The sequence below is a fragment of the Pteropus medius genome, unplaced genomic scaffold (assembly GCF_902729225.1).
Source record: "Pteropus medius unplaced genomic scaffold, Ma_sr-lr_union100, whole genome shotgun sequence".
Taxonomy (NCBI): Eukaryota; Metazoa; Chordata; class Mammalia; order Chiroptera; family Pteropodidae; genus Pteropus; species Pteropus medius.
Window position 1 is genome coordinate 2,323,018 of NW_024349798.1, and position 18,631 is coordinate 2,341,648.

Below are 18,631 nucleotides of genomic sequence, written 5' to 3' on the forward strand. Positions count from 1 at the left end.
TGTGGGTCTCACCAGGGTCCAGGGGTCTCCCAGCTTCCTGTACCGCAACTCATACTGAAGCTTGCCCTTGAGCGCGAAGAAATCGTACTTGGAACTCCAGGAAATGTTATAATGTCCTGAGAAGGTCACAGTCACGTTGAAAGGAGGAGATGGCTTGACTTAAAGGAAAAAGTCAGAAAGATAAAATGGGGTGAGATTTTTGTAGCAGCTGAGAAAGATTTGGTGACTCATCCTTTAGGAGATTAGGATTAGTAACCCCAAGTAGCATCTTTGAGTGAAGCGCCCCATCTCTGGGCCTCAGCTTATTCATCTGAAAAATGTGAAATTTAGATGAGATTGGAGTTGCAAACTCGGGCGGGCAGGTGACAGAAATGGGCGAAGCAGTTTTGAGGACTGAGCTGTAAAGGGGATGTATGACTCAGCCCCAGCGCCTGGGCAGGAATGCAGACCAGGGTGGCCAGAAAGCAAAAACCTGATAATCCAGATTGCTGTGGGGACTCTCTCAAATGTTAAAGTTAGCTACTAATCCAAAAACTTTCTAAGCCACCTGTTGGCCAGACCCACTGGCCCTCTATTTCTGCTCTAAACAATGGGACCAATTCTTTGAGCCCCAGCTTCCCTGAAAAGTCAAAAACCTCTAATTAGCAAGGATGCTAACTAATTATGCTATGCCTCATTATGCTATGATTACTGATGCTATGCATCATGCTAACGATGAAAGCTGCCACTAGTGAGTGCCTGCGGGCTGCTTCACCGAGCAGTTTGACACCCGGCAGTGGCCCTGTGAGTTTGGTGTGACTGTTCTGGTCTCACAGACAGTTTCTGGAAAGTGCAGGAGCAGAGATCTGGACCACAACATCACTGCCTGCCGGGCATCCCCCAGGCAAAGGTCAGCGCAGGCTTCCAGTTCTGCCCCATCCCAAATTTGTTTTAAGAACATGAGCAGGACTCAGCACGGTACAGTGCATTCATTTCCTCTCTTGTAAAAGGGAACAAGTTCCTATCACCTGGGGCAAACATTCATGGAACCAAACTAAGTAGCAGAAGGTGGTAACTTCAGAGAAACTGAGTAACAAGTGTCATGTTGGTGTAAGAGAGAAGCGACAGACCCCTGCCTCACACCCACCCGCTTCAAGCTCTGTTGGCCACACCGACATTCTCTCCAACTCCCTTCAAGATCTGTTCACCAGCCACCCCCTTCTCTGACCTTCTGGGGTCTCAGCATCTTGAGGTGGAGGTTTTGTTTTTCTGGGTCAGTGCTGTGACCTCACCTCCTAAGACAGAGCCTGGCACACAGTAGGCCTTCGAGAAATAGTTGTCAAATTCAGGGGTTCCAAAAGGAGCTCTGAAGCTGCTCACAACCCTGCCCCATGGCCCTAGGTGGGAGAAGGTGCACCTTCACGAGGCCATGGTGAGTGCTTTATCGTTGGTGCTATTTCAGCAATGGGTCCTTCTGGACTGGAATAGTTGCTAAGCCTCTTCTCTCCTCCCTGGGCAGGTGGCGGACTCGTACCTGCTCCCTTGTGTGGCCTGGGCTGGCTGGTGAGGACCAATTCAAAGAGGAGCTCAAGAGATGTTGGCAGAGTCCAGATTCGGCCCAGGGAGGCTCAGGAGGAGCGAGGGACAAGGGAGGGGTGCACGGGGAGCAAAACACTGCTTCCTGCCACGTCTGGGCACAGGCCTGGCCTCAGACCATCTCCAGGAGGGCAGAGGGAAGGGGTCCAGAGAAGACTGTGACTCGAAGCCACCCTGCAAGGCAGAGTGTCAGTCCTGCCCTTCGCTCTCCTCTGCAGATTGGGGCTACTGCCTGCCCAGCTCTCTCAGAGAGGTGGGAGGGCCCCCTTGCTCAGTGAATTCACCACAACTGGACCTAAACGGCTGAGTGAGCGTGCNTTTGCTCACACCCTTGCTGGTGTGACACCCACTCAGCAAAGTGGTGCAAACCTGGACTCAGAGTGTGAGTGAATAACAGACACCCTCTTATGCCCTTGCCCTACGACTGGGGATCTAGGGACAGAAAATCCCAAACCTCAGGGGCTGAATATTCTCCAAGGACAAGACTCTGCGGTCTGTATTTGCATACCTCTGGGGATGGGCCTCTCACCCACTGCATGATGAGCTGAAGGTACTTTGGGTACACCTGCAGCGCACACACACACACACACACACTCACACACAAGCCCCACTTTGGGTACACATACACACACACACACACACACACACACACACACACACACACACACACAGCCTCCTGGGCCCTTCTCACCAGCTGGCCCTTCTGCCCCTTGGCCTCCTGCCTCCATCCAGCCTGGAGGGAAATTCTAGGCCTCACTGGAGTTAATGGATGAGAGAAAAGACTTGGGGAAATTTTCTCTTGTGACTCAATGTCTCCCATTTGCCTTATAATGGGACAGAATCCCAGAAGGTCAGGGGTAAAAGGGCCTCTCATTCTATACAGTCCAAGGTCACCGATAGGCTGGGGCTGAGCCAGAACTGAAGCCCAAGGTCCTGGTTCTGGTCCAGCTCCTTTCACACATCTGCTGCCTCTCTCTGGTTCAGGTCCAAGCCTAGCTGTCTCTCATCATACCTTAGTAAATCATAGTGCATCTGAATCTATGGACGGGTCAGTTTTGGTGGCTGGGAGAGCCGGCCCAGGGAGCATTGGATCCAGTCCCCACCTGGGTTCCCCTCAGCTCCGGGGTCCAGGGATACTCACTGTTCTCAGCCAGGACAAAGCTGCCACACTCCCGGGAGTGGCTGCCAGACTGGTCTGTCATGTTGACACTGAAAATGTCGTCAGCCATGAAGTGGAACACATCCATGTGGCACGTATACTTCGCATGCGTGGCGTTGTGGGTGGACCGGTAGAGGCTGCAGGAGGTGACCTCATCCTTCAGCTCTCCATATGGGTCTTGCCTTCAAGGACAGATAAACCGGTCATGGCTGAAGGCCAGTGGGCTCAGGGCCAGGACGGAAGCCCAGAATCTTGGGACGGAGGGACTTGAGGTGGGGCTGGGGGTCCCCTAGTCCCACCGACCATTTCCCAGGGAAAGTATCTCCTCCCCAGAAGCAGCCCTGATGGGTTGTGTCCAGTCTCGGCTTGCACACCTCCAGGAAACCAGGAACTCACTACCTCACTTAGGGCAACCACTCTCAATTTGGAAATTTGGGCCATTCTTGCCTGGACCGAGCCTAAAACTGTCTCCGTCAGTTCTACCAGTTGGATCACTGTCCCAGAGGAAGGATACTAAGCATTTCAGGTCTCTTTCCCACCCTCCTTCCATCCAATATCCACTGACTATCTACCTAATAAGTGCCTGTGCTGAGGGCCAAGATAAGGGCCAAATGAACCTCAGTCTCTACTCTGAGTGAACTTCCAGGCAATCTGTTGATATGGGGCCAGGGGAAATGCTCTGGCTTTTCAACTCCCACTAGGCAGGAACAATGGGTTTTGAGGTATGTATAGGAGTTCACCAGCTATTTATTTCCCTAATTCAGGCTCTGAACATGACCACCCTCCAGGGCCAATATGGATATGTGGACTCAGATCTCTGCTAAACATTTGCTGGAATAGAAACTTCTCCTGAATAAATGCTCTCCAAGCCTCCGGCCTGGACCACTGCAATGGCCGTCTGGTGAAACTCCCTGAAATCTATCCACTTGTACAGCAGCCAGGGGGATATTTAAAAATTCCCCGTCAATCCCCTCTCTCATCACCCGCACAGTATAATCTGGCCCCTGCCAATCTCTTCCCGCCTTTGTCTGTGGCTGCCCTCACACTGGCTCACTCCGCTCTGGCCACACTGAACTTACTATTCCTCAAACTCACCAGCTCTTTCTGCCTCAAGACCTTTGCACGGGCAGTGTCCTCTGCCTGGAATGCCCTTTCCCCAGCTCACCGGCTGCCTCCTCCTCATCCAGAGAGGCCTGTCCTGACCACCCTGGCTAAAATATGCCCTCCCCCATGTCACTCCCTCTCTGCCCTGTGCTCCAGCTTCCTGGTCTTCAGATACTAGCACTCAGTATCAGAAAGCATTTGGTTGGCTGTTATGTGTTGATCGTCCGCATCCCCAGCCACTCCCACTGCACTGGGTCAGCTCCAGGGACCTCATCAGTTTCGGGCTCTGCTGAGTCCCCAGTGCCTGCAAGTATCTGGCAGGAGCTTAATAACTGTGTTCTGAATAAGTGAATGAATGGACGATGACAGAATGAAAGCCAGCTATGCCGTATCCTGAGCAGCATGTTGACAAAGAGTCTCTCGTTGACTAAACTCTACCCCAGCTCCTCTGAGCTCTCTCCTCGACCAGGCCCTGACTTTCGGGTGTCTGTGTTTGTCTCTGCATCATCTACTTTTAGCAAGACTCTTGCTAAGTCAGTTTAGCAAGGACCCCCCCCCCAACCCTCGATGTCTGATCTGGTTCCTCAATCCCTGCTCGACCCCTCAGGCGATGTCTGGCCCTGCACCACCCTCAGCAGGCACCCCGTTAGGTCGGTTTAGCCAGAGGACCCCTCACCCCTGATGAGACCCCGAGATGACTGGTTCCCCACACAATTTTTTACATCCACTGACCCCACCCTGCTCCTTGGCTATGAATTCCCACTTGTCCTTGTTGTATCCGAAATTTAGCCCAATCTCTGTCCCCTATGGTGAAACCCCATGCCTGTCCCTATCCTTGTCCTCAAGGTATTAAATAAAGTCTGCCCCACCGTTCTTTAATGAGGGTCATGAGTGATTTTTTTCTTTAACAATGTGGACCATGGGTTTTGGAATTAGGCTGCCCGTGTTTGAATCCCAGGTCCTCTATGCACTGGCACGTTGCATAACCTCTGTGAACTCCAGTGTCCTCATTTCTAAAACAGGAGTTCTGACTGTGAGGACTGGAGGAGATCGTTCATGTGAAGCACACAACAGGCTGCCTGGCCTGTACTAAGTGCTCAGAAAAATTGTGTGAGGAACCAGTCATCTCGGGGTCTCAAAATCCTAGTCAGGCCTGTGTGGGTGAGAGAGCATGGCCTTTGGATCTGGACAGAGCTGCCCTGCAGCCACTCAACTCACGCTCCAGACAAGGCCCATGGGCACAGGGATTCCCAGCTCAGTCTTTCCTGGGGTGAAACCAAATGCTGTGGGCGAAATCGCCGAGCGAGGCCCCGGGAAGTGGCAGCTATTATCTTTATGGCTAAACTACCTGCCAGGCACATAGTAGGTCCGACTCAGTCTGTGGTCTCCTGCAGCCCTGCCCCAGGCCATGCTACCCTGAGTAGCACCCCCAGAGCTGGTGAGGCCCAGCCACTTACCAGGTGAGGGTGAGCGTGCCGGGGTGGAGGGTCCATGTCTCCAGAAAGCAGGTGACAGTCTGGAAGTAATCGGTGTAGCAGACAAGGTCTGGACAACCCCAGGCTGGAGGTGAGAAGAGAGGGGCCTCGGTTATGGGGCTGGCAGGAAGCTGCGGGGCTCCTCACACCCTCACCACCTCCAGGGCTGGAGAATGAGCGGAAGCCAGGATGACTATGACGACTCAGGGGCCACTAAGTTGTGGGCCTGGGGCGAGGGGGTCCTTGCCACCTGAGATTCCTTATTTGCGTACCCGAAGTTTCAAGGCTGGCTATGGAGACAAGACACTCCTGATGTGAAACATTATAAACTGAGCTGGTCTCTCCCCATGAGCTCCATGTCCCGCAACCAGGTCAGCGTCCCTCCTGGCCAGTTTCCCTCTCGGGGTGGGGCTTCCTGAACTCCCCAGTTGCAGGACGAACCCGCACGTGACTCGAGAGGCGCTCATGAGGCCAGCAAGAGTGCTACTGAAAATGCCCTGATCCCTGACAAGGAAGAGTCCTCTGCTCCACAGCAGCTGGCCTGAGACAGGACACGGACCGACCTCAGTGATGCCACAAGTGCTTCAGAGAATAAGAAGCTTCCGAAAACTGAGACGCCCTTGAATGCTTTTGCCAAAATGTTGCCCCAACCATCACCACCACCAGCAAGTGGCACGGGGATCGCCAGCTCGGGTAATTCTGTCAGAAGTTTTAACGCTCTCCCGCCTCCAACATTCACTGCTTTGCTTTGTCCTAAAAATGTGATCCTAATCTAAATTTTGTTCGATGTTTGACAAAATACATGTAATAAGTTTTAGCTTTGTTTTGTGAGATCAAGTGCTGACACTACTATTCCACCCCAGCATTTACCAGAAATTTGCTTGCTTTTTTAAGTGGATTCATTTTAGAGGGGTTTTTTTCCTATTTTTCCTTGACTAATGAAGACCTGGTGGCGGGGGGTCCATTCTCTTCCTGGGCCTCACTCTAAGTCAGAAGCTGGATTCGGAACCAAGAACATTGCTGCTGGAAAGTCCTTTAGTCCACCCTACCCCCACCCCACACCACTCCCGTTTTCTAGATGAGAACTCTGAGGTTCCAAGACCACACTACACCTCTCGTCCCTCTTGGTCTGGGCTGCTGAGACTCTCACTCAAGAAATCTAATCTGTACTGATTCTTCCCATCCGCACACATGGCAGACATTGCCAGTCGATCGTTGACGCTCTCTCCCCTGGCTGTGGCCTCAGAATCCTTCTCAACACAGTTCTCCCAGCAGCCACCGCCAAGGTATCTGGGCTGTGGAAATGAATCCTGCTCTCGGGCGTGGCTTCTCTTGGAGAGGAGCACAGGGCCCGTTGGTGGGGCACGAGGAGCTAGTTCAGCACTTTGTGGAGAATGGAGGACTGATTCTGGCAGGACCTCAGCCCAGAGCTGCAGAAGCCACCACACGGCTGTGTCTCCTCCATCCAAGTTTCTATCCTAGTAGTTCTCTCTCAAGACTTCAGATCTTGGAGAGAAGCTGCCACTCTTAGTTGGGCTCAAGGCCACCAAGGTATAGATAGGGTTTATCCCAAACTTGGAATAAAACATTGGGGAGGGAACGGCAGCCCCCAAACTAGCATGGAGGTGGCATGAGGGACCAGAGGGACCAAAAAAACCCAGTCACCTGGTCAATAGCCAGACTGTGGATCGAGAACCCCAGGGCCATTCCTGGCCTGGGGTTGTCAAAGTGTGGACATGTGACTCATGACTGCTTACATCCCTATCTATAAGCTGGGGACACTGGCCCTCTTGGCAGGTGTGGAGGTACATATATGACATCACGCCAGTGCAGCCCACACTGCCTGCCCGTGGCACTTGCTCAATAAAAGCAGCAAAGCCAGGGGGTTAAGACCATAGGAACAGATTCGAGAGCCGATCCCAGCTCTGCGTGGTCATGGCCTTGTCCCCTACCCTCCCTGAACCACAGTTTCCTCAACTGAGAACTGGGCGTCATTGCAGCATGGACCTCGGGGTGGGGGGGCTGTAAGGAGAATGGCACGAGATCATGCTCTGCACCCCCTACAACGGGGGCTTATTATTTGCTCCCACGGGGTGGGGAGCTGTGGCAGATGACCTGAAGACCCATTAGAGCCAGGACAGGGTGCTGGTCATTCAGAAAGAGAAAATAAAAAGCCTAACTCCTGTTTCCTGAAGGAGCTAATTAGAGGTTCTGGGCCTTTTGGTAAAAACCAGAGAGAAATGCCGATGGTTAGCAGAGTGGCAGCTGAGGGTCCCCCTGCCTCTCGTCAGCCCCACTGGAGCCCATGTGCTGTGTTCTGCCTCATCCGGAAAGGCTTCCTGGATTTCTCAGCCCTGGCTGTCTGACATCTCCCCCTGACTACAACATCCCCTGATCCTCTGGGGCTGCCTTCCAAGGCTCTGGTTACTTTTGTGGCCACCTCCACTCTCTCCCCTGGGGAATATCAGTGCCTGCTGAGGATCCCATGATAGTTGAAGAACATCCTTGAGGAGGGTCCTTTCACAAGGAGGAACTAAAGGCAGGACTTTCTCTGAGGGCCGAAACGGGCTAAGGCAGAGAGCCAGGGAAATGCAGTATGAAATCTCTCATAGGCCCAGTGAGACCTGACGACCCAACATGGAGGGCTTGCGGGGTGGTGCTTGGGACTCGCCTGAACCACTTCTGGCTAATGGAGCTCTCTGGTTGGATGGGTTCTGGTTCACAGAGAGCTGGCCGCTCCACCTGTGTCAGCCTCTAGAGGGCAGATGCCATCGACTCTGACCTTGGGGCCTATAGCCATGCCTTGGAGCCCACAGGCCAGCCCAGCCCTCCCCCTGCGGACAGCAGGGCAGCTACTCACCACTCTGAAGCATCAGCAGGAGCAGAAGGGCAGCCCAGTCGGGGGGCATGCTGATTCCCAGGGCCCTAGAAGAGACACACAGCAAAGGGTAGGCCCTGAACAGCCTCCTTCTGGTCCCCGTCCCTTCCTTGGAAGACTTGCCTCAGATTCTTGAATTTGTCTCAGAAAAACAAGAGTTTGAGAAGCCCGCAGATGCTCCCAAGGATTCCTGCCTCTTAGAAATGGCTGACTCACCCTGTGGATCCCTCCCTACTTTTCCTGCCTTCTTCCCATCCCCCTTACACAGTCATGAATGACAGGTGAATTCAAAGAGGGAGGAGCTCGCCGCTCTTCCCCCAACACTTAGCCTATATTGTGGAATTAAACGTGGGCATTTATACAGCTAAGAAAGAAAGAGGAAGTGGGGGGAGGGCGCACTGGTTTGGAAAGTGGTTTTTAATGAGCAGCAAGCTTGAGTCCTCCTCCCATGAAGCACCTGTGTTGACATTAGCCCCCAAAATTGTCTCCTTACTAAATAACAAGTCCAAGATTCACCCACAAAGCAGATGCCCACTGAATACCTAACACAAGGTTAACCCAATAATGAGCCTTCTTACTCAATCCAAAGCCCAGGTTAGCCCACTAGGGAGTGACTTGAATGCCCAAATCTGACCGAACCAAGGCAACCTGGGCTCCCTGGCCTGGAAGAGATGGAAAAGAGACCGCTTCAGAGAACAGAGCAAGCCTTTCCAGAAGGAGTAAAGTTTGATGCCCTGGGCAGAGGAACAACCCACCAGGCTGGCAATGCCCATTGCACCCCCAGCTCTGTGTCTACTTGGGAAGTGCCAGCCAGAGGCCAGTAGGTCTGCCTGCCAGGCTCAGGAGCCCCACCCAGACCACCCCCATGGACAGGGGTGTAGCTGGAACTGGAGCCTAGAGAGATGACCCCACTCAGGGACCAAGTCACGCCACATGGCTTCTTCCAGACACCATCCCTGAAACCACAATGGGAAGACCCTGCCACCAAGGGTCCCCCCAGATCCTACTCTGCCCCCATCAAGAGCAGGCAGTGATGAAGGGCACAGAGAGGTTCGGATTACCACCTGTGCGGCTCTGGACGGGTCACTTCCCCTCTCTGAGCCTTGTAGAGTAGAGATGGTAAAGCCTGCTTCCAGGATTCTGGTGATAATTCAGAGAAATGATTTGTGGAAAACCCTGGGCATGGTCCCTGACACATAAACACTGAATAAACAGCCATGATTAATATAGAATTTAGAGCATCAGAAAGGGGTGGGCTCCAGAATGATCTAGCCAAGAGATCCCCAAATTTCTCACTTTCAAAATAATGGCCATATTTGTAGATCGTGTGTACTATTTATTTAATATATTTCTATAAATGAAGTTACTTAAAAATTAACTTCAACCTCATCCTAAGCAACAGCTGTCCCCAACCTTCTTGACACCAGAGACTGGTGCTTCTATGAAACTCTGATGCCTGATGATCTGAGGCGGAGCTGAGGCAGCGATGCTAGCGCCGGGGAGCTGCTGCGAATACAGAGGAAGCTTTGCTCCCTCGCTCACTGCTCACCTCCTGCTGTGCAGCCCTTACTGGTCCAAGGTCAGGGGGGTTGGGGACCCCTGCTAAGTAAGCAATAATATCCATAGTTGTATATTTTTTTCCCAACACACTTTAAAATAAATAACATAGCTATTAAAATAAGATGATGACGGGGCAAACCCCATTTAAAGTGCTCTAAATAACACTGACCTTCAGGAGCCCCAAGCCCAGCAGGAACCCCGTTGTCACACTTTGAGGATTTAACCCCCACAGCAGGAGGTAGAGTCTGGGTCTGCCCCTCGTTAGTGTGCTGGCACCTGTGACCCCGGCCTCAGCACAAGGCCTGGCATAGTTGTCACTCCCCAGAGGCTCCATTGCCACCACAAGATAAAGCACAAGCTCCTTGCCCAGATTCAAGGCTTATCCTCACTCCACATCCTCTGTACTGCACAAATAACACCCAGGCCCCTGGGGACAGAGGGGACCTGCTGCTTCTATCTGCCTGGCGTCTCCTCCCTTCTTATAAAGAGTTGCCCAGACTGGCGTTGACTTGAACGTCTACTCCATAGGGCGAGCACTTGACCAAGGCCTGTTCAACAAAAGTATCCCTACCCGCCTGCTTGGCCACTTTAAATGAGTCGGGAAGGGATACTGACCCAGGAAAGGCCAATGAGAGCAATCCTGGGAATTTTTTCTAGAACTCTAATAAAGAAGGACTTTTTGCTGTGTCTACTGGAAGCTGGCAACCATCTCTGTCACCTCCTAGAGAGAGCCTGCTGAAAATGATGACAGTACTGAGAAATACAGACCCAGTGTTCCCATGGCATCATTTGAGGACCTGGATGCAGCTGGGTCTGATGTCCGTACCTGGACTTTTCGCTTACATAAGCAAAAACACATGTTGCTCACACAACCATGTTGAATTATGCTTCTGTTGCTTGCCATCAAAGAAACCTGATCCAGTGGGATAAAGCAAAGGACAAAGAATTTGAAGCCAGAAGATCTTGGAGCTCCTCTGGCCCTTTTATTTCTGACCTCAGTTATCATCTCTGAAATTAGGACAGTAATGCCCACTGCACCTGGCAGTTAGGAAGAGCCAGTGAGAAAGCAGACGTGGCAGTGCTCTGTGAACTGTAAGTTACCATACAAGGATGCTGGGTTCTTGCTGTTACTGGCCCACTGATCTTAATTACTCATCATCCCCCTAGCGCCCCAGGCCCCAGAACGCCTCTTTGCCTTGCATGAAGCAAATTCTCCTGCTGCATCTTCTCCTTGAACACCTCGTTCCATCCCATCACTCTAGACTCAGGCTTCACGGCCCACCCGCTCTATCCCTGCATCTGTAAAGCTACATTAGAATGTTCCAGAACTCCTACCGCTTACGACATTTGAGGTTTTCATTTATGCTATTTATCTTTATTTTACATCTCATTTTTTGCTCCAATAAACATGTCTCAAAAGAAAATGTAGTATCATTGCCATCAATAGGTAACTAGTATGAATTGGAGAGGTAGTATGTACCACGGTGGTTAAAACACGGACTTGCGGCTCACTTGCCTGGGTTCAAATCCCAGCACTGCCATTTATTTACAGGCTGTGTGACTTTGGGAAGTTCACTCAACCTTTCTGGGACCCAGGATCCTCATCTGTGAAATGGAGATAATAATAACAGTACCTACCTCATAGAGTCTTTGGGAGAATTAAATTAGTCAATACTTGTAAAGCATTTGGAACAGTGCCTGACAAAACAGTCTACTTATCATAAAACTAAATACTGTGAAAAGTCAAAACTAAATACAAGGAAAACAAAAGACAGTTATTGAATTGTAGGAAGATACTATCCCCTGCCTGAGACTTTTAGGACTTGAGATCTTGTTTGCCTTTGTTTAAGAAGGGGGATCGAAGAGTGTCAGAGAGTTGTTTTAGACATACTAGCGCCAATGTGAGACTCACCCCCTACATCATCAGAAGATTGAAAGAAGGTTGAAAAGGATCTAACTCTCTCCCTAGGGGTCCAGGGATATTTAACACCATCTAAAGTAAGCTGCTTGCTTCTGGGAAACATCAGCCTTGAATGATGAAACCTTCTCCTCGTGTTCTCACAGCACCAAGTGGGAACACCTCCCCATCCCACTGTGCTCCCTCCCCTGAATCCATTTTTTAATGGGTCATCCCATTCAGGCTGACCCCTGAGGACAACAGCAACTTACTCCCCAAGATGGACACCAGACCACCAGGTGCTTCCTGAGTGAAGGACAGAGAGTGCCCTACAGGGCTTTCTCCTATGGGAGTCCCTGCAGCAGCACCCTACCTCTGCAGTCCCCTACAGAGGAGTGAAGAGCACCTGGCTTGGAATCTGCCAGGTCCCATCTGGGCATCTTTGGGCAAGTTCCTCATTCCCCTGATTCTTTTTTCTCATCTATAAAATGGGAGTCATGAGTCTTTGCTGCAGGTTTGTCATAAGCACTAAATGCATCATTGCATGTGAAGCATTCCAGCACAGTCTTGGATGTGATGGAGCCCTGGAAAGGTGTTTATCCACCAGGCTCCAGTGCCAAGAAATGATTTCTGGACTTCTGGAAATACAGATTAAAAGGTGGCCACATTTCAGGAGATTCTGGGGAAGCAGAGAAGCTTGGGGGTAGGAAATCTGATTGGAGTAGGTGCTATAGAGAATATAAAGTGCTTAACTGCGCAGTCAACAGAGAGATGCAAATAAAAACCACAATGACATTTTAATTTTATCAGATTGGTGCAAACTAAAAGTCTGATGACATCACATGTGGCTGAGGATATGGTGTAGGAAGTTCTCATTCACAGTCAGTGGAAATGTAAACAAATACTATTGGTCTGGAAAATAGTTTGACGTGATCAAATTAACTTGAGCAAGTGCTTGCCCTAAGACCCAGCAATTTCACCCCTATGTGCACCACAAATGAAACTCTGCTACATGTGTACTAAAAGCATATGCAGAAATGTTTATAGCAGCATTGATTTTAATAGCGAAAAATTGGAAACAGCCTAAATATCCATCAGCAAGAGAACAGAAAGGTAAATTGTGGTGTAATCACTCAATATGAAAATCAATCATAGCTTCACAGAAAAAAAACAAATGATTCTCACAAACAAAATGTGAAATGAAAAAAAAGTAAATTAGGGAAATAAACATTCTCATAATGACACCATCCATGTCACACATGTAAAACCGCTCTATACGTTGTTTAGGTGAATATATACGTGTCTTGAAAATACAGAGAAATTCAAGGGGATGATAAACATCAGACTTCAAATAACGTAGAAACGAAGGGCATGGGATAAAGAGAGATATTCGGGGATCTCAAAGGTTTGGTAAAACTGAGCGAAGTTAACACTGGTGTGATTATATTATTTTTTATATCTTTTTGTATGCCCATAATATTTTAAAAGTAAGTAAATCTTAAGATTGTAAACTAAAACTTGGAGGGGGACTTTCACCTCTGGCTATAATAGAGTAGATGGTATCAAACTAATCCCCTAAGTGAGAACAACTACTAAATGGGAAAAAAATACTGTGAAACCGCATGAGAGAGTAACCAAGTTTGATAGGATTTGAGAGGCCAGGGTGTCAGAAGGAAAATGCATTGAAATTATGTGCGCAATTTCCCCTCAAATGAATTTCCAAGTCATTGCAAATGAATTCATATCATGAAATCTAGCCAAAAGCCTCTGGCAATAGGCTAAAATGTTGAGAAGAGATTTTGGCGGTTTCACAATGCTAAGGAAGGAATTGAAGTTCAAGGCTTGGCAAGAAAGATGGGCCCTGGTAAATACCCAGTTATTCAGGAGAGGCTATGCCTTAAGAATAGGTAAAAATTAGAAATAATTTAGCCTCGACAGTATCAAAGTGATTTGCCTATATGCTATATCCTGCTAGAAGAAATTGGACAGTTACCCAAAAGGTTAATACAGGATAGTGTTACCACATAACCAAGCAATTTGACTCCTGATATGTAGCAAAAAATCGTCGAAAACATATGTCCACAGAAAAACCTTTGTACAGAAATGTTCATAGCAGCATTATTCGTAACATCCCCCAACTAGAAGCAACCCTGCTGTCTATCAATTGGTGAACAGACAAACAAAATGTAGGATATTACTACAGTGGAATATTATTCAGCCATAAAAACTAATGAAGTAATGATACATACTCCAACATGGATGAGCCTTGAAAATGTATGCTAAGGTAAATAAATCAGAAACAAAAAGACACATATTGCATAATTCGGTGTATATGTCACGTCCAGAATAGGCGAATCCATAGAGACAGAAAGCAGATGAGTAGTTGCTTTGGAGGGAGGAGGAATGGGGAGTGACAGCCAACGGGCATTTTTTTTTTTTTTGGAGCAATGAAAATGCAGTTAGATGGTGGTGATGGTTGCGCAACTTCATAAATATACTAAAAACCACTTAATACTTTAAAACAGTGAATTGCATATGTAATGGGATCTTAATTTAAAATTACTTAAATGAAAGCAAATAAACATATTTTCAGACCCCAAAAAAAGCTGATAGAATTTGTCACTGGTAGACCTGCATTAAAATGTATACTAAAGTGAGTTATTCAGGCAAAAGAAGAACAATCCCAAATGGGAAGCGAGGCACTATAGGAAGGAATGAAGAGCAATAGAGAGTATTATAAATATAAATGAATATTAATTATTTAAAATAGTAACAACAATAATATCTGATTATGTTTATACTAGATGCAGAATTAAAATACATGACGATGATACCCCAAAGGTAAGAAAGGGTTAGAAAAGTTAAAGGTCACTGTATTGCCTGGGAAACAATAAAGGTACTAATATATAAGGTGGACTCCAAAAAAATCAAGTACACATGTTATAATCTCTAATACAAGCGCTAAAAGAATTATAAAAGAAAGTATAGACAGGAAACATACAATAATAAAATTTTAAATGTTATTCTTCTCAAAAATGGGACAATGAAAAAGAAAAAAGAAAAAAGAATAGATGAGGCCAAAGGAAAACAAATAGCAAGATGGTAGACTTAATCCCAAACACATCAGTACTTTTATTAAACGTGCATGAACTAAACACTAGAATTAAACACATAACCTTGATATCAAAACTTGACCTTAAAAGAAAAATTATAGGTCAATAGCTCTCATAAATGTACACACAAAAATTCTAAACAAAATGTTGACAAATCAAAACAAGTGATTCATGCAAAACTAGACAACATGTCATTATCAGTGAGGTATATTTCAGGAATGCAAGGTTAGCTGAAAATCAGTAAAGTAGTTTCCTCTTATCCATGGCTTCACTTTCTGCAGTTTTATTTATGCATAGTCAATCGCACTCTGAAAATATTAAATGGATGAGTCCAGAAATAAATAATTCATAATTTTAAATCGTGTGGCGTTTTGAGTAGTGTGATAAAACCTAACACTGTCCCACTCCGTCTCACCTGGGACATGTCTCATCCTTTTATCTGGCATATCCATGCTGTATATGCTACCTGCCCATCAGTCATGGGATCAGATCTATTGTCATGGTATCACAGTGCTTGTGCTCAAATTACCTTAATTTTACTTCATAATGGCCTCGCAGCACAAGAGTAGTGATGCTAGCAGTTCAGATATGCCAAAGAGAAGCCATAAAGAGCTTCTTTTAAGTGAAAAGATGTAAGTTCTCTATTTAATAAGGAAAGAAACAAAATTTCTGAGGTCGCTAAGATCTACGGTAAGAACGAATCTTCTATCCATGAAATTGTGAAGAAGGAAAAAGAAATTCATGCTAGTTTTACAGTCACACCTCAAACTGCAAAAGTTACAGTCACAGTCAGTTCATGGTAAGTGTTTAGTTAAGATGGAAAACGCATTAACTTGTGAGTAGAAGACATGAACAGAAAACATATTTCGATTGATGGCAACATGTTGCACCAGAAAGCATTAAGACTATAGGAAAATTTCAGCAAGAAACGAGTGACAATAAAGTGGCAAGAAAGGATGGTTACACAAATATAGAAATAGACTTTTACAATCTCACATCATCACAAAAAGAAGGTTGAGTACAGCACAATAAGATATTTTGAGAAAGAGAGACCACATTCACGCAACTTTTATTATAGTGTATCGTTATAATTGTTCTACTTTATTATTTGTTATTGTTGGTAATCTCTTACTTCCCTAATTTTTTAAATTAAACTTTATCATAGGTATGTATGTATAGGAAAAACAGTACATTTAGGATTTGGTGCTATCTGTGGTTTCAGGCATCCACTGGGGTCTTTAAATATATTCCCCATAGATGAGGGGAAACTACTGTAATCTATCTCGCCACATTAACAGACTAAAGAAGAAAATTTATATGATAATTTAATAGGTTCAGAAAACACGTTTAATAAATTATAACAACCACTCGTGATCTTTAAAACACTCTCAGAAAACTAGGAATAGAGGAATCATCTTTAATCTGATAAGGAGCGCTTTTACACACACACACACACACACACACACACACACACACACACACATACCATACCAGCTAACATTATTCCTCATGGTCAAATACTGAACACTTTATCCCTGAGGTCAAGAAAAAGATAATAATGTCTTGTATTGGAAGGCAAGGAAAATCAATAAATTTATAAAGATTAGAAAACTACAGGATTGGAATGATATAAGTATTGAATACCTAGAAAAATTCAGATACTTGACAGATAAACTATTAGAATAATAATTGTTAAACAAGGACACTGTATATGAGATCAATATAAAAAATTTATTGTGTATCTAAAGATCAAAAACCTTAGCTAGACTAAGGAAAAAGGAGAAGACTCAAATAACTAAAACCAGAAAAGAAAGAGGAAACATTACAACAAATGCCACAGAAATAAAAGAATTATAAGAAACTACTATGAGTAATTATATACCAATAAACTTAATAATGTAGAAAAATAGATAAATTCCTAGCAATATACAATCCACCAAGACTGAATTATGAAGAAATAGAAAATCTGAGTGGACCTATAACTAGTAGATTGAATCAGTAATAAAAAATCTCTTAACAAATAAAAGCTCAGAACCAGAGCCAGAGAAAGAAAACTCCAGATCAATATCCCTGATGAATATTGGCGCAAAAGTCCTCAGCAAAATACTAGCAAACAGCATGCAACAGCACATTAAAAGGGGTTATACATCACAAACAACTGAGGCTTAACCCTAGGATGGTTGAACATACAAAAATAGACCACATTAACAGAACAAAGGACAAAAATCACATGACTATTTCAATCGATGCAGAAAAAGCAACTTATGTTTTCCAACTTATATTTTCATAATAAAGACATTCAACATCTAGGAATAGAAAAAAGTTACCTCAGCATAATAAAGGCTATAAATGAAAGCCTGCAGCTAACCTCAACGGTAAAAAACTGAAAGCTTTTCTTCTGATATCAAGAATAAGGCAAGAATGCTCACTATTAACACTTCTATTTAACATAACACTGGCAGTCTTAGCTAAAGCAATTAGGTAAGAAAAAGAATTGAAAAGCAGCCATATCGGAAGGAAGAAGTAAAATTATCTCTGTTTACAGATGACATGATCTTATATATAAATAACCCTAAAGATTCCATAAATGAAACCTGTTAGACTAATAAGCAAATTTAGCAAAGTAGCATAATATAAAATCCACACTCAAAAATCAGTTGCATTTCTATACATTAACAATGAACAATCCAAAAATGAAAATTAAGAAAACAATGTCATTTATAATAATAGACATTGTCATTTACAATAATAAAAAGAATAAAATACTTAGGAGTAAACTTAACCAAGGACGTGGACATACATTGAAAACTACAAAACATTGTCAAAAAATATCAGAGACACGAATAAATGGAAAAACGCTCTATGTTCATATATTGGAAGATTTAATATTTTTTAAATGTCTAAAGCAATCTACAGATTCAATGCAGTCTCCGTCAAAATTCTAATAGCATTATTTGCAGAAGTAGAAAAATAATCCCGAAGTTGATAGGGAATTTCAAAGGACCCCAAATAACTAAAACAATCTTGAGAAAGAAGAATAAAGATAGAGGCCTCACGCATCCTGATTTCAAAATATATGATCAAGCTACGGTAATCAAAGTAGACATTGGCATAAAGAAAGACAAAGCAGATACCGCCATAAAATCAGGCACAGAAACCAATGGAACAGAACAGAGGGCCCAGAGGTAAACCCTTATACACACACATAGTCAAATGATTTTTGACAAGGGTGCCAAAACTATACAATGGGGAAAGGAGAGTCTCTTCAACAAATGGTATTGGGAAAACTGATATCCACATTCAAAAGAATAGAGATGGACTCTTATCTTACATCACATATAAAAATTAACTCGAAATTAAAGACTTACTTATAAGACCTAAAACTATAAAACTCCTAGAAGAAAATATAAGGAAAAACGTTATGACGTTGGGCTTGGCGATTATTTCTTGGATATGACACCTAAAGCACAAACAAGCAACAAGGCGAACATAGACAACATCCAACTGAAAAACTTCTGTGCAGCAGAGGAAACAATCGACAGCATGAAAGAGCGACCTACAGAACAATGGAAAATATCTGCGAACCATTTATAGGATATTCAGAATTTACAAGAACTGTAACTCATTAACAAACACAAACACAAACAAAAGCCCAGTTGAAAAAAAACAGGCAAAAGATTTGAGTAGATATTTCTCCGGAGAAGATAAACAAAGGGCCTAGAGGTATGTGAAAAGGTACTCAACACGCTAATCATCCGGGAACTGCAAATCAAAGCCACAATGAGTTATTGTTTCACATCTGTTAAGATGACTACTATGCTGGTGAGGATGTGGAAAAATTGGATCCCTTGCACCCTGTTGGTGGGATTG

General features: G+C 45.5%; 1 protein-coding gene across 1 annotated transcript in view; it reads right to left on the reverse strand.

The window, feature by feature from the left end:
- Window positions 1-18,631, reverse strand: part of IL21R (interleukin 21 receptor) — a 32,932-nt gene that overhangs the window by 5,713 nt on the left and 8,588 nt on the right. Inside the window, exons 2-5 of the mRNA XM_039885564.1 lie at window positions 8,174-8,238; window positions 5,296-5,398; window positions 2,717-2,916; window positions 13-158 (exon numbers count right to left, since the gene is read on the reverse strand). Of these exons, the coding sequence (XP_039741498.1) occupies window positions 13-158; window positions 2,717-2,916; window positions 5,296-5,398; window positions 8,174-8,222 (498 nt within the window). The 5' untranslated portion in view covers window positions 8,223-8,238. The remainder of the gene's footprint in view (window positions 1-12; window positions 159-2,716; window positions 2,917-5,295; window positions 5,399-8,173; window positions 8,239-18,631) is intronic.